Below are 21852 nucleotides of genomic sequence, written 5' to 3'. Positions count from 1 at the left end.
GGTATGGCAGGTTGACTTGTGCTTGTTTAAGTTGCTGTACTTTAAAGTAGGGTTGCAAAATTCCGGGAATTTTCAAAGCTGGAAACTTTCCATGGGTATTAACGGGAATATATTGGAATTAACGGGAATATATTGGAATTAACGGGAATATATGGGAATTAACGGGAATTAATGGGAATAAACAGGGAATTTGCAAAATTGCAGGTTAGCCTATAACAGGGTACTTAAATGTAGTTGAAAAAAATATCTTGCAGCATAATTTTGGTTAAAACAACCAGATTTAATGCAATTTCAGTTGAATTTTTACCCTGACATTCACACAGCACACGACTTACTGCAGGGATATTGAGGCCACACCTCCTGCATGCACTGTGCATTCCCCCAGTCCATAACATACACATTTGATCAAAAATACAGAAAAAACAGTAATATTGTGTGAAATAACCACAATTTAAAATAATGGTTTTCTATTTTAATAAACATCAAAATATAATTTATTTCTGTGTTGCAAAACTGAATTTTCAGCATCATTACTCCGGTCTTCAGTGTCACATGATCCTTCAGAAGTTATTCTAATATGCTAATTTTGATATTCAATTATCAATGTTGGAAACAGTTGTGCTGCTTAATATTTTTTATAACCTGTGATACTTTTTTCAGGATTCATTGATGAATAAAAATTTAAAGAACAGCATTTATTTAAAATAGAAATCTTTTGTAACAATATACACTACCGGTCAAAATTTTGGGGTCAGTAATTTATTTATTTATTTATTTCTTTTTTGAAAGAAATTAATACTTTTATTCAGCAAGGATGTGTGAAATTGATAAAAAGTGATATTAAAGTGATATTGTTAGAAAAAAAATTCTATTTTTTTATAAATGCTGTTCTTTTTAACTTTTTATTCATCAATGAATCCTGAAAAAAGTATTACAGGTTCAAAAAAAAAAAAATCTTAAGCAGCACAACTGTTTCCAACATTGACAATAACTGAGTATCAACTCAGCATATTAGAATGATTTCTGAAGGATCATGTGACACTGAGATAAATAACATAACAATTGATGCAATAAAAATATTTATTTTACATATTTACTAAATTAGAATTAATTGAATGCGAAAAATAAATTTCATGTTATGACCAAACAAAATGTTTATATTTATGTTTGTATATGATACATTTTATATAAATATTATAAATTTTATAAATTTCCCAAAATTTCCAATTAATTCCCATAAATTCTCATAAATTTCCATAAATTCCTGTAAATTCCCATAAATTCCTGTCAAGTTTCCAAATTGGAATATTTCCAAAATTCCACAGGTTAAGTTCCCATGGAAAGTTTCCGGAAATTTACGTAAAGAATGTCTGCAAAGTATGTTTGCAAAAAAGGTTTAAATCTATCTTGAATTTCTTCTTTAAAGAAATAATAACATGGGGTTGAAAAGTAATAACACTACAATACAAATGTTTTTGTGAATTTAAAAAAAAAAAAAGGGAGGGAGGAGGAGGTGGGCCGTGCAGTATTGATTAGGAGAGGAGGAGGGCCTTGGCGTAAAAAAGGTTTGGAACCACTGGCTTAAAGCGTTTTGGACAAGCTAACAGTTCTCGTTTTGTCCTGCAGGTGTTCTTCGCCTCGGTCCGATCAGGTGGTAGCAGTCAAGTGTTCTTCATGACGCTGAACAGGAACTCTTTGATGAACTGGTGAAGCTCCTGCAGACCCAACACTGTGGAGCCTTTTTTCCTGTCAGCATTGCATCTGTGAGCGCACAGTACATTGACACTTTGGTCAGAAAAACATTCAATATCTAATAAAAATATATTAGAGAGCCTGGAGACAGTCCCGTAGGGAGAACACTGGCTCTCTGCACACGGCTCATGGAGGTGCAGTATCTGACGTCACCTGCAGTGGCACGCAGTTCCCAGAAGAGGGAGCTGATTAACTTGAACTCCGGTTTAGACCTTATTTGTGGCCTCTGGTAAAGCCTGTTCTTTTAGGATCCTCTCCTTTACGTTCCTGTCCCTGGTTTCCCATTGGTTTTGATTGACTTTTTTCAGTTTCCAATGAATTTTAGTCCGTTGCATGATTGTAAAGAATTGGACAGTATTTAAAAGATAACACATGTGGGGATAACATTAGCAAGCACTCAAGCTAAGACCAAGCTTTAGTCTCTTGATGTTACACTTTACGATATTGGCAAACAGTTCTGCCAGTTTCACAAATATCTGTGATGCCCGTTTTTGTCTGATTTCTCAAAAGAGAACGACATGCTCAAAAGAAAGAAATAACACTGGTGCTCATTTGTATATTGTCAACAAGATCCATAAACTGTACATTTATCAAAAGTACTGTATCAAAGTATAGTTTAGTTTGTTTTATAGCTTTGGGGTTGGAAAGGCGGAGCTGAACGGATCATGAACGGATTTTTTAGTTGCAAACCATGTTTTGAATTCTTTCTTTAACTGCTCTGGTCCTTTTTTGGAATGTTTGAAATGGGAGCACGAAATATAGACACACGTGGAAGGAAAATGCTCCCCATCACTGGTTGCATGTTTGTGTAGACACTGGATCAGATGTGGTGCGATGTGTATGTCAGAGCAACATGATATCTGAGATCAACAAAATAAAAATAAAAAATAAAATAAAAAAGATAAAAGCACCTGTATTTCAGTGACAATTGAGAATTGATGATGATTTTGATTTCTTTATAGTGCCTAGCACAAGATAACCTGTGTGAAATCAACCATTAAAGGCACATTGATTTTCTATTTTTGCATTTAGTATTCACACGCCGTAACTTTTACTTTTCAGCTGTCATTTTGGGGTGTAAGTCTCTCTTCTTGACATTTCAAAAGACTCAGCGTCGATGTATTAAGCTGTGGCTTTTTGCACTTTTATTTTGCAACAGTGCTTAATCAATCAAATAAACCTGGGCCTCAAAACATTCCAAAAAGGGAAAACGGTCTTTATCTGACAATTATTTGGTACTCAGAATTCACAAAAATAATGCAAATGTTGATCTTAACTTCCTGGTACAATAGTTGGTACTGAACTACTACAATAGATCAACAGATCTTAACCGTAATGTATTGTTTTCGTATTGTTAATTAGATCTTTTTCCAATTTATTACATTTTTTTTGTATGTTTGCCTTTGTCCTCAGTTCAACGCTTTAGATGTTCTCAAAGTCACTTGATGTTTGCACACTATATAGATATTTATATTTCTTTCACATCTCTTACATAGCAAAAGAAGATATTTTAATGGTGATGGAATGAGAGGTTTTTAGCAATAATGTCCTGCTGATGTATGTATGCTGTGTGAAACACTGTGTTTGGCCAGTGCTAGGAAAGAACCTCACTGAGCTCTCTTAATGAACTACTTTATTTGACACTCAAGAATGGTTACTTAATGTTTCTGTCTTAATACATTTTTAATGATCGTCGTTCTTTCAGAAGCTGTAAACAAGATTTTCAGTTCTTTTACGGTGATAGAAGCACTATGTCCTCCCCTTTTTGGTTTGTTTTTTATTTTATGATAAGAAAAAAAATAAAACAAATAAGTACCTTTTTTTTTTTGGCTTGTGTCTTTGTGTCCCTCCCTCTGTTTGGCTGTTTTTACAGAGCTCATGTAAGCACCGGTATCACTGAGTGCTGAGAACTTTGCTCTGATAGATGTAATACATTAACTCTTCTTGCTCAAGCACGTTCATCTTTTCCAGCCATTTTGTTGTGCTATGCAAAAAAAGCACCAATATTCTTCAATATTTGCACCACAAACAATTAGCAAAATCACTTAAAATGATGAAAGTCGTCATGTCAATCACTTTCAACACAGTTAGAAGTTAAATAATAGTCTGGTATTCAGTGGGAAAATGATATTCCTGAAGCACCATATAAACCGTGGTGATACATGGACATCATTAGCGGATCAGGGCAGAAGGTCTCCAGCACAGCACACGTGTGCAGCATGATCCTGCAGTGACAGGATTGATCATTTACTGGGTATTGGGAAAGCAGCGAGAACCTTGGAGCCGCTATTAATGACCAAGAGCGGCTTTTGCTGACACTTCATGCAAAATGGAGAAGGTAAGTTTATTTCACCCGTTTTCATGAATTCAAATGGATAATGAAAATGCTGTTTGATCTGAGTCTGTGATTGATCATGCTAAATGGTGTGAAATATGGGCTTTGCATGTTTAATTTAAATTTATTTTTTTGTGTGTGTGAAATGGTTTGAATTTTCTCTTGTATGAATGAGACCGCAGAGATGATAGTCATGCAGAATATCACCATGCTGTGATTGTTTCTGGGTGTACCATTAATGTTACTGTGATTTGACAAAATGAACAGCCATTTAGCTGTAAATAGATAAATGAATAACCATAATGACCAGAATATGGATTCTGGTTCAGAACTAAAATACAAACTAGCTAACTGAGAATTGTAGTACTTTAGTAAATACAACAATTTTTAGATGATATATGCTACAAGGAGCTGGTCATTCTATTTTTATGACTGTTTATTTACGTAAGTGTGTACTTACATAAGTACTTGCTCTGTACACAGATTTGGTGAGGCTGCTTGTAATTGAGCGTTGTTATTGTTGTTACTATAGTAGGTAATTGTAGCTGCATAATATGAGCAATACACACTGTTAAATTAGCATTACCGGAGATTTTCAGATTTCCAAGAGCTTCAGTTCTGTTTACTCGATTATTACTCGTGCACATGACTGCACAAAATACATTTATCTACGTTTCAGATATTTTATAAGCATATTCATGTTTTTAGTTGCATCACCTCAATTATACTGAGTAAAACGTGTTAATCCAACTTTATTTAATCATGTTCATTGTATTAAATCAAATGTTTGTTCAAATACAGAAGAATACCTGAATAGTAATACCACATTATTATTCATTTAAATAAAAACATACAAATTGAATTGTTCATTTAGTTCACAAGCATTTCTTTTTCATTCAGTTCAAGACCTTAATTATTAAAAGTTGACCTTAATTATAGACCTTGGCCCCGCCCCCTTTCAGCACTTCGCGGCTCGTTGTCTTTGATTTCCGGTTTGTATTTCCAGCGATCTTATGTAGGCTCTATTTATGAATGAACTGCTCGTTTTAAAATCTTCCCAGTCTACTGACATTTGTTAAGACATCTGCTTTAAACATTACGATGCTCATGATAACTTTTGTTAACTCTACGATAAGTAAATCCACTTCACCAGCTAATTATTCTTTGACAGCGATGACAGAGAAATATAAAGGGCTACCGCAAAAACGGAAGACAAAATGCTAAAGATGGCTGTGCGCACGTTTCTCTGGCGCATAAGGTTTATAGATTACAGAGAACATGCAATTAAGTATTGTCATTTATACATATCATTTTGTTTGTATTACTAATTTTGGTAACAATAAGGACTCATTTGTTAACATTAGTTAATGCATGATCTAATATGAACTAACAATGAGCAACATATTTTTACAGCATTTATTAACCATTGTTCATGTTATTTCACTGTCCATTAACTAATGTTAATAAATACAACTTTTGATCTTAAATGTTGAGATTAACATTAGTTAAGATTATGTAGTTCTAAGCATTGTTCACATTATTGTTGACTAATGTTAAATTAAAAAGTGTTACCCTAATTTCTATTGGCGCTTTAATAAAGAATAAATCAATACAGATAATGAACTATTATGTTTATGTGTGTGTGTTAACGGTTCCTGTTTTCCTGTCTTGCAGCAGTTAACAGGCACACTCGCTCTGGCAGTGTTCACAGCCGCACTTGGCTCTCTGCAGATGGGATACAGCCTGGGCGTCATCAATGCCCCACAGAAGGTCAGTCATCACACCATCATTACAACCTTCACACTCTCAACTGCACTCTGAGTCAGAATGATATGGATTTATCTTCTTGAGATTATATCTTCAAGAGAAAGGACTATTGTTCTGTATCAGGATAGTATTTGTTATGGCAGTGTCATTTGTGTTGTAGGTCATTGAGAGGCACTATGCAAGATCTCTCGGTGTCTATAATGAAGATTTGGCCCGTAGAGAAGGAGGAAACGCCACAGAACATGAAGAACCTTCTGATCCTTCTGTGGTCATGTACTGGTCCTTGTCCGTGGCCATCTTCTCCATTGGAGGCATGGTGTCCTCCTTTCTAGTGAGCTTTGTTAGCGACTTCCGTGGAAGGTGGAGTATCTGTGAACTTGTGAATTGTTATTTGTGATAAAAAACATAAAAAGGAAACTGCTCTAGTATGTTAAATGCCAGAAATAGTTTCTGCTTCCTTTATCTTGAAAGAATAAAGTTTTATATATTCAGATTCAGTAAAATGTGACTCATTTGTGATCCTCTCTGTATAATATTAATTTACAGAATCAAAGGCATGCTGGCAATAAATATCCTTGCCATAACAGCTGGGCTGCTCATGGGCCTGGCTAAGATGGGCACACCTTACCTCATGGTGATAGCAGGACGCGCTATCATGGGACTGTACTGTGGTAAGACAGAACATTTCCTGAAGGAAATGCAAATTCACACCTGTACAGTAGAGGGCACAACTCAAACATACAAGCTTTTCTGCTACAAGCTGTGCTGCTATTCTGGAATACATACGCAGAAGAAGTAGTAAATGTATGCTGACATTTAGTCTAGAACTAGTCTGGAATAACCATCATGTATACACAGCACAAACAACGCCTCTGTACGCCCGATTTCTCTCAACATGGCGACAGGAGAGCTGTCAGCCAATAAATGGGAAAACAAAGTAACTTGCATTACTTATTTGAAAAAGTAACGCAGATATTATGTTTTAAATTTAAAAGTAATGCGTTACTTTACTAGTTACTTGAAAAAAGTAATCTGATTATGTAACTCGCGTTACCCCCGACACTGGTCATACGAGTGCTGTAAGCGAGCTGTTTAGAATATCAACGAGTGGGATATTGCTTTACAGCAGTTCATTAAACAAGAATTTAATACTGAGTACCTTACTTTTTAAATACAATATTGCGAGTTATTTTGTTGATTTTTGCTCTGCCAGTGAAATAGTGATGTTCATGTACGATACATTAATTTTGTGTCTGTCACATGACAAATGAACAAAAAATTCAAACCAGAAGATACACTAGATGCAAATCTCGTTCAGCACAATAAACTAATATTATTCAAGTCGGTAAAATTATCTGAATGTCTCATCAACGAAAATAATTCCAAATGAATGAATTACTTCCAAAAGAAACCTTTGTATCTCAGAGTAACACTAAACACACAGTTGCTGTGTTTCCTGAATGAATCATTGTTTTCAATTTTTTTTCTTCAAGACTGGTCATAACTTTAAGTCCGTTATATAAAGAGATTGGTCTAATTTGAATCCGAAAAGTAAGACTTAATTCCTTCATTAACCATCAGCTGAGTGAATGATTCATGATTTACTCTGTTCGGTAAACTCTGTTTACCGAACTTTCTGCGCATACGCAGAAAGTCATACCCCAACCCGTACCCCTTTTGGGACATCTGATCTAGTACATATATGTGTAAGCAATAACCCAGCAAACACAGAACAAAATAAAAAATAATTTAAAAAAATAACGTTCTGGGAACGTTATAGTAACGTTATGGGAATGTTAGATTGACGATACAGAAACTTTCTACAAACCAAAAACTAATGTTCTGGAAACGCTAATAAAACTTTCCTGGCTAACCAAAAACAAACCTTAACAAAATAACATTCTGTGAGCCAAAAACTAATGTTCTGGAAACGTTATAGTAATGTTATGAGAATGTTAGATTACAAACCAAAAACTAACATTCTGGGAACGTTACATTAACCTTAGATTAACGTTCTGGGAACGTTAAAGGGATAGTTCACCCAAGAATGAAAATTATTCCATGATTTACTCACCCTCAAGCCATCCTAGGTGTATCTTCTTTCAGACGAACACAATTGGAGATTTATTTAAAAATATCCTTAGTCCTTCAAGGTTTATAATGGTTGTGAGTGGTACCCCAAATTCTGAAGACAAAAAAAATGCATCCATCCATAAAAAAATGATTTCTTACGACTCCAGGGGGTTAATAAAGGCCTTCTGAAGCAAATGGATGCATTTGTGTAAGACAAGTATCCTTATTTAAAACTTTATAAACCAAAAACTAAAACGTTCTGGGAACGTTATAGTAACGTTATGAGAACATTAGATTAACGTTAGAATAACGTTATATAAACCAAAAACTAACGTTCTGGGAATGTTGTATTAACTTTAGATTAACGTTAGAATAACGTTCTGGAAACCAAAAACTAACATTCTGGGAACGTTAAGAAAACTTTCCTGGCTAACCAAAAACAAACCACAACAAAATAACATTCTGAGAACCAAAAACTAACATTCTGGGAACGTTATAGTAATGTTATGAGAACGTTAGATTAATGTTAGAATAACATTATACAAACCAAAAACTAATGTTCTGGGAATGTTATATTAACCTTAGATTAACGTTAGAATAACGTTCTGGAAACCAAAAACTAACATTCTGGGAATGTTAAGAAAACTTTCCTGGCTAACCAAAAACAAACCATAAAAAACAACATTCTGGGAACCAAAAATTGTTAGCTGGGATATTTTGACTGCACACTGGTGGTTCATATGTGATGTATGTGTTATAGGTCTGTCATCTGGCCTGGTGCCCCTGTACATTGGAGAGATTTCTCCAGTGAAGTTCAGAGGGGCAATGGGAGCGCTCCACCAGCTGGCTATTGTAATTGGCATCCTTATTAGTCAAGTGAGTGCCACTTTTATAATAGTTTTAATCCACAAATGCATAAAGATTCAAAGCTTCATAGCGGGAACTCAGTATTTAATTGTATTAAATAAAGGAGCATGGCCATACATGACCTTCCATGGAAAATCAGTTTAACAGTCATCTAAAACATTTGATAAAAAATAAAAAACAGTGATGGTTTATAATAGCTTTTCAACACAAAAAAATCATATAAATTTGTATTTTAAGTAAAATGCTTATGAAGTCTAAGGTCACATGATCTGCTCTTAGTCTTTTTCACTTTCAAAAAATCAACCTTTTATTGAAGTTGTTTGATCTTTGGTAGTAATTCTTTTTCAGGCTTTTATTAGAAGCTGTAAGATGTGTGCAGGTGTCCTTGTTATCTACAGGTCATTGGTCTGGAGTTCCTGCTGGGAAATGATGACATGTGGCATGTATTGCTGGGTCTTTCTGGAGCTCCTGCCATCCTGCAGAGTCTGCTGCTGCTTCTGTGTCCAGAGAGTCCTCGATATCTCTACATCAAACAGGGCAAAGTGGAAGAAGCATGCAAGAGTATGTGCCAAAGCCTTCTCACTCTTTCCTCCTGGACACTGTATGCTTAAATATGCAATTTGTATTTATAGAGAGATCATTTTTGTGCAATGTTAAAAGAAATATTTTGACAATAAAGTCAAGAATAATCTCATAATAGGCTTAAACTTTAGTCAAATTTTAGAGAATAAAGTCACAACATTATGACATTAAAGTGGTAATGTTTTGAGAATAAAGTCAAAATTACAAGGATAAAGTTTTGTGATATTGAAGTCCCAATATTATGAGAATAAGGAAAGTAACATCACAGTGAAGTGGAGTTGACCACTGGCTGCTATTATAGATTGCACAAAACAGGCAATTTCCTGAATGTCTGTCTGGTTGTTTCTCCTTAATAAATTCAATTTCCTACCGTTCATAACCGCTGCCGGATACTAATGAAAACTCTGTGCTGATCTGCCAAAAGTATTTATTTGTTAGGAAATATTAAAGCATTCTAGTCATTCTAAATCCTCCACATCCATTTTCTGCATTGATGAAGCTGCTTTTTCCTATTGTGATAAGGAATTTTTTTTAACGTGCCACTAAAACAGTTTCATAATAATTTGAATGTTAAATGAATTAATTCCCTTCTCTCGAAAGGCCCTTTCACACTAAAAATGAACACTATAATGATAAAGATATTAGCATCTACACCAACAGACTGTCAATGTTATTATGGTTCACCCGCTAGAAAAAAAAATGTTCTTCAGAAAAATGTGGAAAAAAGCACAATATTGTTTCTTAGTCATTGTCGATATAGTTGTGACGTGGACTCCACTATTCTCTTAGAGTTGAGTGATTTTTAAAACGTAAAAAATAGCTTAGTTATCGTTATAATTATTGCTTTTGGTGTCAACAGGCCTTCATTCTGAACTTCCCCAAAGATCAGACAAAATAATGATGCTCACTTTTTCCCTCTGTAGATCTGAAAAGGCTGAAGGGAGATTATGACACCTCAAAAGACATAGCAGAAATGCAGGCAGAGAAGGAGGAGGCCATGAAAGAGGCGAAAATGTCCATCTGGCGGCTTCTCCGTTCCTCTGTGTACCGCCAGCAGCTCTTTGTGGCCCTCATGATGCACTTTTCCCAGCAGTTCTCTGGGATCAACGCTGTACGCTCAATCTACCTACTTCCATTTTATTGAAAAAACCATTTCGATTGAAGTTTTATGGACCACATTACTATTAGACAACAGTAATATTTGATCTTGTCTTTGTGTTTTTTCTAGATCTTTTATTACTCTACTTCGATCTTCCAGACTGCCGGGGTCGGTCAGCCTGTGTATGCCACTATTGGAGTGGGAGTTATAAACATCATTTTCACCCTTGTGTCGGTAAACAGACACTAATTTAAAGGCAAACACTGGCTGCTGAGGAACAGGCTCTCGTCTCTTAGAAACAGCAGAGTGCTGTTGCCTCTTGGGTCTTACTTTCCTTTAATGCTTTTTGACAGTAACTCCAGACTGATATTGTAGGTAATTCCAACTCAAATGAGAGCATGTTTCTTTAGACAAAAGCTTTCAGTTCTTACATTTGAAAGGCAGAACAACACTCATTAGCACTATGATCAAATTTTGTCATCTATTTAGGTTAAATGTATACAAATTTTCTTTGACATTATCAGTCATGCTCATGTTTTACATACTATGCTACATAATACGACCCAGCAGTGAGACCCCTCACCTTGAATCTAATAACTGCTGGATCTGGAGAGGTCTGTCGACTCATAGAGCTGGAGAGCAGCCATATGTTATCGGGGACTTTGCAGTGTTTATCTCTGCTAGTTCAAGGGCAGCCTGCAAGTGAAAACAGTTTTGAGTGATGAGTCAATAGCTACTCTAAATCAAATAATCCATTCAGAACAAGTTTTGATAAACCTGGTGCATGAAAGCACAATGCTTTTAGACAGTCATTTTCTGATTGAAGAGCTTTTTTCCCCTCAGAAAGGTTTAAGCTCTAAAGAAATGAATAGTCATTTTGAAAAATATGGTTTAGATATAATCTCACATGAGATTCTGCCACGTGTTAATATCTCGCAATTCTGACTTTATAACTCACAATTGCAAGTTTATATCTAACAATTCTGAGAAAAGTTAAATTGTGCCAGAATTGCGAGTTAAACTTCGAATAGCGAGAAAAAAGAATTGCGGATTATAAACTCAGAATTGCGATAAAGTCAGAATTGTAAGATAAAAATTTGCAATTGTGAGGAAAAAAAGTCATAATTGTGAGATATAAACTCGCAATTGCAAGAAAAACGTCAGAATTGTGAGATATAAACTCATAATTGCAAGAAGAAAGTCAAAATTGTAAGATATAAATCTGTAATTGTGAGGAAAAAGTCATAATTGTGAGATATAAACTCGCAATTGTGAGGAAAAAAGTCATAATTGTGAGATAAATTCACAAATGTGAGGAATAAAAATCTGAATTGTGAGATATAAACTCGTAATTGTGAGGAAAAAAGTCAGAAATGTGAGATATAAACTCGTAATTCTGAGAAAAACATCAGAATTGTGAGATATAAACTCGTAATTGTGAGAAAAACGTAAGAATTGTGATATAAATTCACAATTGTGAGAAAGTCAAAATTGTGAGATAAATTCACAATTGAGAAAAAAGTCAGAATTGTGAGATATAAACTCGTAACTGTAAGGAAAAAAAGTCAGAATTGTGAGATACGAATTCAAAACTGACAAAAAGTCAGAATTGTAAGATATAAACTCGTAAATGTAAGGAAAAAAAGACACGAATTCAAAATTGAGAAAAAGTCTGAATTTTGAGATATAAACTTGCAATTGTGAGAAAAAAGTCAGAATTGTGAGATATGAATTCACAATTGAGCAAAAAAGTCAGAATTGTGAGATATAAATTCACAATTGTGAGAAAAAAGTCGGATTTGTGAGATATAATTCACAATTGTTAGAAAAGAAATATGAACTGTGAAATATAAATTTGTAGCGAAAACAAGCTTCCATAGAAGTCAGATAAAAACAGCTTAAAAAATATATGGAAAGGGTCGCCTCAAGAAGGCCTCCATATTGTGATCACATGACCAGCCAAATACTTTTCATTTTATCTTGATAACCAGGGGCTGAATTGTGATTTTTAACAGTAAATAAATAAATATTTTGATTAATTAATAAATTAATAATAAAAACTAATTACAATATATATAGATACATATACAAATATCATTACAACCTACATAGCCTGTGTTGGTTCAGCGGTTCATAACCACTAGATGTCAGTATATGGCAAAACAATGGCACTGACATATTTTAAGATATGCTAATGCAAGTTGCTTTCAGTTAAGACAGCTCAAACATGCATTTTAATCTGAGAGGTTTAAGCCTTGTCTGTAAAACCGGGGGTCTGAATGTACTGTACCTTCAAGAAGTCTTTAAGCGTACAGGCAATCATAGAAAGTTCTTGTGATTCATGTGTTTGCATGCGTGTTCTACAGGTGATCTTGGTGGACAGAACGGGCAGACGAACTCTTACTCTGGTTGGGTTGGGAGGAATGTGCTGCTGTGCAGTGGCCATGACAGTGGGCCTGGCATTTCAGGTATGATTTGCATTTTTAAATATGAAATAAAGCCAAAATTTATAAAATGGAGAAAACTCAAATTCATGAGCTAGAGTATCTGAAATTGTCACGAGACAGAGTAGGACTGAGTTGCTGTTCTGTGTTTGTTACATAATTCTCTGTCTTTATTCTGTTTTTCAGGATGTTTACTCATGGATGAGCTACCTCAGCATGACGGCCATATTCTTGTTCGTGTCTTTCTTTGAGATCGGGCCTGGACCAATCCCATGGTTCATTGTGGCGGAGCTCTTCAGTCAGGGGCCACGTCCAGCAGCCATAGCATTAGCTGGGTGTTGCAACTGGACATGCAATTTCATTATTGGCATGTTTTTCCCTTATTTAGAGGTAAGAGGTACCTGCATCTTTACAATTGTGCAGTATCCATACATGCCATCACTACATAAGGTCTTCAAAATAAGAATAACTCTAACTTTGCTTTCGTCCCTATAGAGTCTTTGTGGGAGCTATGTCTTCATCATTTTTGCAGTACTCCTGTTCGGTTTCACCATTTTTATCTATGTGCGTGTACCTGAAACAAAAGGGAAGACTTTTGAGGAGATAGCAGCGGTTTTCCACCACAAACGTGGAGCCCCTCCTTCCAAACCTCAAGAAGAGGCTGAGATGGTGCAGCTCAAGAGCTCTACAGAGGCCTGAAGGAGGACCGTTAGTTTGTGGCAACTGTGGAATGAACGATGTTACTGCAGTCACAGAACTTAACTGCTATGACAGAACTGATCTGCTGTATATTCCACTGAACCTCATGCAGAACTCATCATTTGACAGGAAATAATTAGCCTAGAAGCAAGTAACGAGATTAACTAAACACAACAGCATAATCATGAGAGATGGTGCACAATATAGATATGCACTGGCCTTGGCGCAGCTGATGTTGAATTTATATGATTGTATATTATTTTTATATTCCCATAGTTATATATCTGTTAAAGATATTTTTTAAAGGTATCACATTGTAAAAAAAAAATTTCAGTGTATTTAATTAGTGATATTGATGGTGGCAAATTTAAAGTGATTTGTCCTTTCAGTTTAATATGGAGAGAATTTTATGTCAATTGAGATTTGTGAGATATAAATCAACTGAAAAAAAATTATACATCCTTCAGTACTTTACATCATTAATATGGGAGTTATATGCAGATATTTAAAATTAAATATTCAAAGAATTTCTTACATTTTGTTTTAGAGTTACAAATGATTGTATTACATTTGTGTATTTTTTGCCATTATAAAATTACCCACATTTTAAAGTAAACCATTCCAACTTAAAACCTTAATTATTTGCTTCCCAAGACTGTTAGAACATAACAATTACTTTATACTTTTGCAGAATAGAAGAACCTTGAATTTTATTATATTAAATGATATAGGAAGGCCTTTGAAAACACAATGGTGCTGAAACCCTTTTTGTTGTGTCTTTGCCATCAACTATAACTTTAAAGAATAACCAGTTTGATTTGTCAATGTTTGTCAAAGTACCTAGAAATTTATTGCAAATATGCAGTGAAAGTTACGTTTACTCTATTGTTAAAAAGTTTGGGGTCGTTAAGTGTCTTATTTACTCACCAAGGCTGCATATATTTGATCAAAAATACAGTAAAAACAGTAATATTGTAAAAAGAATATAACTGTTTTGTGTTTTAATATAGGCTTTTTTTTTTTTTTTAATCTAATCACAAGGATTGTGTCACACAGTCTTTGAGAAATCATTATGCTAATATTATTATAATAATTGTTGAAAAAGGTGGAATGTGGAGGCCCAAACTAGTCTTCAGACTTCTTTCCTAATGAATTGAACTTTTTGCTAGTTTATTGTAGCCTACAGAGCAAATAATGAACTCCAATATAAGCTCTAATATCATATTTTGTATGATGGGCAGAGCAAACACAATACTGGCATCCATTCAACTACACAATGAAGGTTGGGTTTAAGAAAAAGGTTTAACTGTGCTCTCAGGACAAAGGGTACGTTTCAGAAATGACAGGTCGAAGCAAGTTGCCACGTGTTTTCAATGATAGGCTAAATGTAGGCTACTTAACTTATTTTTTCAATTACAACATTTGTTGGCCAAAACAATGGTTTGATATTTTTGTACGTTGACTCTTAAAGTTGTACTATGTCGTGAATTGTTTTTTTGGTTCATAACTGTTTTTCTGTCTAAATTTGAGCACTACGCAGTAACGCAGCTGTGGCAGTTTCTCCTCGTGCATGAGAATCTCGTTGCCGTAAAGGTGCACGCGCATGCGCAGATCTCTCTGTCTTTTGTTGGAAGGGAATGACTGGCGTTTTCAATGCTCTCTGCTACAGCATCGCAACATTTATAGGCGAATCCTCTGAATACAGTACAGTGGGTGAATACAACTTTGGAAGAGGATTTAACGATTCAAGACGGTGCCCCGAAGCGGTCGATTGTGTGATCAGAGCGTCTGGGTGGGGAGTTGTTTTATTTTGAATGTGTGTAAAGCTGATGCAAAGCTAGAAAGCGCAGCATAACGGCCTTACAAAAGTTCTTGATTCCGATGCGAACATCTCTGTTTACTCATTTACGAACGATGTGCCATGATAAGGGTTTATTCCCGAGCAAAAGCAAGGTTTATATGTTTGTGAGCTAATAAACGGTCTTTAAATGAGTCGGTCAACTTATTAGTTCCGGTTAACTTTGCGTGCAGCTGTAAAGTGAGTCATTCATCCAGCCCAAACGGCTCCGACTGCTTTAGATTCGGCGAAGTTCAACTTTACGCGCTTTTTGTGGGTGTCCAGCTCGTGGTAGTTTGTAGTTGATGGTTAATAAGTGGTAGATTTGTTCATATTTACAACATTGGCAATGAGTTCGTAGTCAAGTTTAAGTTACGGTCTATTAAGAGCACCCAAACAGCTCAAATGCTATTTTAGCTTTAACGTGCTCTCTGTTAAGTATGTAATATTTACACATTAACAGACAAACTGATCATTTTTATCGTTATTTTTTTGCAAATGTGCGAATGTTTTACCACACTTAAAGGGGTAGTTCACCCAAATTCCGTCATTTCCTTACCCTCGCCTCGTGTCGTTCCGAGCCTGTATGACTTTCCTCCGTTGAACACGAGTTTTGGTTATCATTGACGTCTGTTGTAATTTCTCACATATTCTTTTATGTTCCACAGAAGAAATGAAAATTGGCAATTTAACTTTTTTTTTTTTTTTTTGAGTGAACTATTTCTTTAAAAATATCAAAATGAAATATTTTTGTAAATGTACCGTGGTACTACCTTGGATTTTTTTGAGCATAGCACCATGGTAGTACCATGCAAATAACGGATATATATATAAACATAGTATTACTATCTGATACCAGCTGTACTCCTTAATATGTAAATACCGTATTACATGGATGTGGTAATTATTCCGTTTTCCTCTGCGCACAGAATCCTCATCGATTAACCCATCATGGCTGATCTTGATACTGATTTCACCAGTGGAGATGCTGGGGCTTCTCTTACCTTCCCCATGCAGTGCAGTGCTCTGCGTAAGAACGGCTTTGTGGTGCTAAAGGGACGTCCATGCAAGATTGTGGAGATGTCTACTTCCAAGACTGGCAAGCATGGACATGCCAAGGTATCAAATTATTAAACTCACTGCCAAGGGCTTATGTTTAGAGGCCATATTTCACAATACATTGCATATTATTGAATCAGTAATATGTAATCATTAAAATTCCTAAATGCATTGGCTTAATTTCCTTTTCAGGTGCACTTGGTTGGAATTGACATATTTACTGGAAAGAAAAATGAAGATATCTGTCCCTCCACCCACAACATGGATGTTCCAAATATCAAGAGACTGGACTATCAAGTAAGTTCAACACGTAATCGACCTTAGGCCTCGTTTATCAATGTTCATCAGCCCTGTTCACACATGCAGAGTTTAATGATTGAATAATGAATGTAATTTGTACTAAACTCTTGTCTTCAGGAATTTGCACTACACAGAAAATGTCTAAAATAATGTTGAAATAATGTGCCTTTCCTTTGGCACAGCTGGTTGGCATTACCGATGGCTACCTTTCCCTGCTGAAGGATAATGGAGATCTACGTGAGGACCTCAAGCTGCCTGAGGGGGATCTGGGCAAAGAAATAGAGAGCAAATTTGAATCTGGGGATGAATTTCTGGTTTGTAGCTGTTACATGCTTTAAAATTCACATGAATGTGTTTGCTGTGAGCTAGTTAATTTTTATTTATTTTTTTTAAATGGACATTTTAGATGAAGAGGCGTTTATTAATTTAATTTAGATCATTGGTCTTCAGTCTTGCTTAGGCCAAGGACCCCTTAGTGGATATAGAGGCTGATCACGGGTTCACACCATGTCGCAATTAACATAATTATGAGATTCTGAAAAATCGTTAGTTTACTCGTAGATCTTGTAATTACAACTTGCAAACTCTAAATTTGAGTACTCTGACTTGTTCTATCTGACTGCTGCAACATTATGTGGAAACTATCACAATGGCAGCTTTTTTTTTTTTTTTGGAGTATTGTTAATGTTTTAGTGCAAGAATAACCTGAAAAATAAACAAAAGACATGCAGTAGTTTGATGTAGCTAGCACAGTTGAATATCTGAAGTCGCACTCCATAAACTGTTTATTAATAAGGCATTTGCAAAATGACTGGTACTTGTTGTATTGTGGTCTATTGATTACTCCAATTACATGGATACATTTTGGAGTTAAGTGTTGCCTTAGAAACATGTACATCCTGAGTCGGAGGATGTAACCAGAACATCCAGGTTGTCATTTAGTAATTGACATGGTGTGAATGCAGCAGTATTGTATAAAATTGAGTGCTGCCTTATGAAAACATGCGTATAGTATCATTTTAATGCATTTACATTATTAGGGTTCCTACTTCCTACATTGCATATCCATTCAAATTATAAAACCATTAGTGATGTACTCATAGCTTTATATTACCGTTTAATTTTACTTAATACATTTTAATGTAGAATGGACAAGGAAACATTAGCTGAACTTTAGTGTCTTAACCTTTAGCTTATTAGGGATAATGCTTTGTTTTGCGTAATACAATTTTCACATTGTTTGAGGTCAAAACATAATTTGTGGACGCACTGTTAAACACACATGAAATAGTTTTTTTTTAAACACATTCTGTTTTAGTTTGTTATACAGGTATTAGCAAAGTATTTACTTTAAAGTTGCGCTAAATCTTTTCTTCTGCATTGTGATGTACATCCCGATTTTTTTTTTAAAATAGAGGGAAAAAAACATAGGGAAATTTGTTCTATCGGTTGTTGATTGTGTTTTGGGATGTGGTCGTTAATGCAAGCTTGTGGTCGACTATGGAGTGGCGGGGTTTAGACGGACTAAATGTTTGGAGAAATCCAGCATACTTCACCAGAGAAGTCTGTCGTTTCACAAGAATATCAGAAGTTTTTGATTAAACATTTGAGTTTAAACTTTTTTTTTTTTTTTTTTTTTTTTTTTTTTATTTAATGAAATGCATGCATGGATGATTCGTTCATAAAATACAAAACAAACATTTAGAAAATAGATTGGGTGAATTTCCATTTCATGATGACTTTAAAGGGTTAGTTCACCCAAATTAAATTATTAATTACTCAGCCTCATGTCATTCCAAAACCATAAGACCTTCGTTCATCCTCACAGAATTCAAATTAAGATATTTTGGTAACACTTTACAATAAGGTTCATTAGTTAACATTGGTTAACTGCATTAGTTAACATGAACTAATAATGAACTGCACATCTACAGCATTTATTAATCTTTGTTAATGTTAATTTTAACATTTACTAATACATTATTAAAATCTTGTTAACATTAGTTAATGCACTGTGAACTAATGTTGAATAAAGTCATTATTTTAGTTTTCTCTACCCTGTCATTCTCCTGTGCAGTTTACGTTGAAGACACATTGCAGAGCTTCCAGATTCTATGTCGGAACGCTGACTTAGTATTGGCCGGCTCCTACATGAGCATCACACGCATGCGTCGTGCTGCTCACGTGAACGGCCTTTGCCAATACTGAGCTGGCGTTCTGACGTAGAACCTGGAAGCTTCTCTAGACCTTGAATGTGGTAATTTCGTTGCTTTCTATGGAGATTAAAAAAAACCTCTCGGATTTCATCAAAAATATCTTAATTTGTGTTCCGAAGATGAACAAAGGTCTTACGGGTTTGGTACGACATGAGGGTGAATAATTAATAACTAAAATTTAATTTTTGGGTGAACCAACCCTTTAAAAGTAGTCCTAGTGTTTTACCATGTCATTTTGAAAAAGTTGATTTTTGTGACTTCTTTCCCTCTTGTAGGTCTCTGTGTTGGCTGCCATGGGGGAGGAGTGTCCCATTGCCATCAAGCCCATGAGCTCATAATGAACAGAAGCTGACAGGCTGGTTGAGTGAGGGCCTCTATACCACAAATATTACATTTTAGTTCTAAAAGTCACCAAAGCCACAGCCTTCACAAACCACGTAGAATTGTTTGTGTTAAACAGTAAAGATGCTGGACCTTTTGACCTGTCTCATGAGGTGTTGTCTAATCAGAATATTTCATATCACAAAGGGTTTCCTGCACGCTTGTTCTTTATTATTTCCCCCCTCATTCATTCCTTTTTCATTATACAGATGCACTTTTATCATTCAATATTAAAAATGAGAATAGTTTTTTAAAGCTCTACTTATTGCAGAAACCTTTTTATTCATGCCAATGGGCCTTAAACTGTTGCAAATCAGGCAGCAGCCATAGAAGATTACCTCTATGAATCTCACTGACTAGTTTGCCGGCTTTTGGTACATCTACATTCGTGCCAAAGCCTGTGTGTCTCAGGTAGGCTAGGGTTTGTCTGAATGTCGCTCTAACAGCTTGGCACTTGTTGGGGTGGCCGGCAACTAGCGATCCTAAGGCAGAAAACAGACTAAAAATTTTACTGACATTAAATCCAGACCAAATGACCAAATATAATGTAGTTGATCTGAATCGCAAAACCTTTTTTTTTTTTTTGTTTTGTTTTGTTTTGTTTAAGTAATTCTATGTAGTTTTACTCCACCTGAACTTTCCAGAAACGTTCCAGGTTTTCTTTAGTTTAAGTTTACAGCATTTGTCCCTCCATAATTAACACTTGTTTTGGTAGCAAAGCAATAACCCAATACCTTTTGTTTCATCTTTTTAGTAGTAAGGGAAGATGATTATAAGAAGGGCCTTTGAGCTTTGCACTGGCTAACCTGCTGTGATTCAGCAGTAATGAACGCCCTCTGTAACAAACTCTGTTTACAGTAGCTTTGCTATACAACAAATTTTTATGCTGCATAAATTAGCTTATTTTTTGTACTTACGGACAGGCACAGTGTGTGCACTAAAGGGCTTCAATATCAACACTTTCTTTAGAGTTCACGCTCTATAGCATCTTACATGCACCTGGCTTGTTTACTGGTATAAAGGCTTTATTAGTTCCCCCCACTTTAAGGGCACAGTTTGCATTTTTTTGCTTATAAAAATATAGTATTTTGTAGTAAAAAAAAAAAAAAAAAAGCATTTATTTACTCTGAAATTCCTTTTTTGATGTAGAAATGAGGAACGTTGCTAATGTATCTTTGCATTTGGGTTCCTCTTGGTATTAGTTTTGATTCTGATTTTTTTTTTTTTTTTTTTTTTTTTTTTTTTTTTTTTGTTAATTTGTTTACTGTAGGATGGATCTGCAAATTAAAAAAAAAAACTCTTGGTTGGGCAGAATGTTTTTCTTAAGAGGTATTTTCAGCTTTGTTGGGGGTCATCTTGCGATGTTCTGTTTCAACTAGTTTTTGTTATTGTTAATCTAGCTCTCGTATAAAAAGTGGCCGTAGATCTGAGAGCTCAAATAAGTGGAAAGTATTGTATGACTGTACAGTATTGAAAAGATTTCACGTTGGCATATCAAACTCAGCGAGTCTCTCAGGTTTCCAGTGTTCGGTTATTTTGCTGTTTGTAGTATTAGTCCTAAATATCCCTGTAAAATACCTCTTCGTCTCTATCTGCAAATCATTAGTGTTCATGCATGCGAGTGGATTACATGGCTTTTTTTTTTTTTTTAAATGGATGCATATTATTGGTTCATTTCTTAAATTCAGCAGCTTGACCTATGAGTTACAGACAGAAAGAAACGCAGGTCATTACCAGTGCAGACTGTAAGGATATGCTTAATCAGACAATAGTGTTCAGTGTTTTTCATATGGCTAGTTGAATGATAATTGTAAGAAACCACAGATTGGGATATGAGGGGAGCAATTATAATAAACTCATCTGAAAAACGTACAAGCTTTTGTGTTTTTCTTTTTTTTTTTTTTTTCCATTTTGTTTTTTTGTTTGATGTTTAGTTTGCAACAAGCCTGGCAAGACATTTGCATAAGGCGTTTCATTTCTGTTTAAAATCTCTCGTACTTGCACTACCTTCCAATAGTTTGGGGTCAATTTTAAATGTTTTAAAGAAGTCTCTTGTGCTTAGCAAGATCAAAAGTGATGTAGAACAGTAATATTTTCAAACTTTATTATAAATGAAATACATTTAATTAAAAAAAAAGAAAATACTTAAAGTTTAAATTAGAAATGTAATTTAATCCTATGATGGCAAAGCAGCCATTATCCCAATGTTCCATGTCACATAATCCTTCAAAAATCATTCTAATATACAATTTTGTGCTTAAAAAAAAATGTTCAAAACAGTTGTGCTGTTTGAACTTTCGTGGAAATAATTTTTATCAGTATATTTTGTTGAATAGAAAGCTCAAAGAAGCAGCATTCATCTGAAATATAAATCTGTAAAAAAACAAGTCTTTACTGACCTTTTAATTTCAGAATTTAAAGGATTAGTTCACTTTCAAATG

At 35.0% G+C, this 21852-nt stretch overlaps 3 protein-coding genes across 11 annotated transcripts in view; all 3 read left to right on the top strand.

The window, feature by feature from the left end:
• tnika (TRAF2 and NCK interacting kinase a) overlaps positions 1–3572 on the top strand; it is a 92254-nt gene extending 88682 nt beyond the window's left edge. For all 7 annotated transcript variants that reach the window (XM_051911852.1, XM_051911847.1, XM_051911858.1 and 4 more), the window contains one exon: positions 1627–3572. In XM_051911852.1, the coding sequence (XP_051767812.1) occupies positions 1627–1710 (84 nt within the window). In that variant the 3' untranslated portion in view covers positions 1711–3572. The remainder of the gene's footprint in view (positions 1–1626) is intronic.
• Positions 3573–3932: 360 nt separating this feature from the next.
• slc2a2 (solute carrier family 2 member 2) lies at positions 3933–14250 on the top strand. Its single transcript, XM_051911911.1, has 11 exons — positions 3933–4090; positions 5762–5857; positions 6015–6214; positions 6401–6525; positions 8688–8803; positions 9193–9355; positions 10300–10487; positions 10605–10709; positions 12842–12943; positions 13106–13309; positions 13415–14250. Exons 1-11 carry the CDS (start codon positions 4082–4084, stop codon positions 13616–13618), a joined length of 1512 nt encoding a protein of 503 aa, XP_051767871.1. The 5' UTR covers positions 3933–4081; the 3' UTR covers positions 13619–14250.
• Positions 14251–15193: 943 nt separating this feature from the next.
• eif5a2 (eukaryotic translation initiation factor 5A2) lies at positions 15194–21286 on the top strand. 3 transcript variants are annotated; one of them, XM_051911926.1, is made up of 5 exons: positions 15194–15410; positions 16385–16574; positions 16707–16811; positions 16997–17128; positions 19306–21286. In XM_051911926.1, exons 2-5 carry the CDS (start codon positions 16407–16409, stop codon positions 19366–19368), a joined length of 468 nt encoding a protein of 155 aa, XP_051767886.1. In that variant the 5' UTR covers positions 15194–15410; positions 16385–16406; the 3' UTR covers positions 19369–21286. The 3 variants fall into 3 exon arrangements, with proteins under 3 accessions (XP_051767886.1, XP_051767895.1, XP_051767906.1); XM_051911935.1 differs by lacking the exon at positions 15194–15410 and adding an exon at positions 15573–15728; XM_051911946.1 differs by lacking the exon at positions 15194–15410 and adding an exon at positions 15763–15893.
• The last annotated feature ends 566 nt before the right edge of the window (positions 21287–21852 follow it).

The sequence above is a fragment of the Ctenopharyngodon idella genome, chromosome 2 (assembly GCF_019924925.1).
Source record: "Ctenopharyngodon idella isolate HZGC_01 chromosome 2, HZGC01, whole genome shotgun sequence".
Taxonomy (NCBI): Eukaryota; Metazoa; Chordata; class Actinopteri; order Cypriniformes; family Xenocyprididae; genus Ctenopharyngodon; species Ctenopharyngodon idella.
The sequence above is the reverse complement of the archived record's forward strand: the minus strand, read 5'-3'. Positions and strand labels throughout refer to the sequence as shown.

What these genes read in the sequence shown, in the direction of transcription:
- eif5a2 (XM_051911926.1), top strand. Translation starts at nt 16,407, where the DNA reads ATGGCTGATCTTGATACTGATTTCACCAGTGGAGATGCTGGGGCTTCT. An exon ending in GCAAGCATGGACATGCCAAG is followed by an intron (nt 16,575 to 16,706) that starts GTATCAAATTAT and finishes TTTCCTTTTCAG; the next exon opens with GTGCACTTGGTTGGAATTGA. An exon ending in TCAAGAGACTGGACTATCAA is followed by an intron (nt 16,812 to 16,996) that starts GTAAGTTCAACA and finishes CCTTTGGCACAG; the next exon opens with CTGGTTGGCATTACCGATGG.
- slc2a2 (XM_051911911.1), top strand. An exon ending in TATCATGGGACTGTACTGTG is followed by an intron (nt 6,526 to 8,687) that starts GTAAGACAGAAC and finishes TATGTGTTATAG; the next exon opens with GTCTGTCATCTGGCCTGGTG. An exon ending in TGTTTTTCCCTTATTTAGAG is followed by an intron (nt 13,310 to 13,414) that starts GTAAGAGGTACC and finishes TCGTCCCTATAG; the next exon opens with AGTCTTTGTGGGAGCTATGT.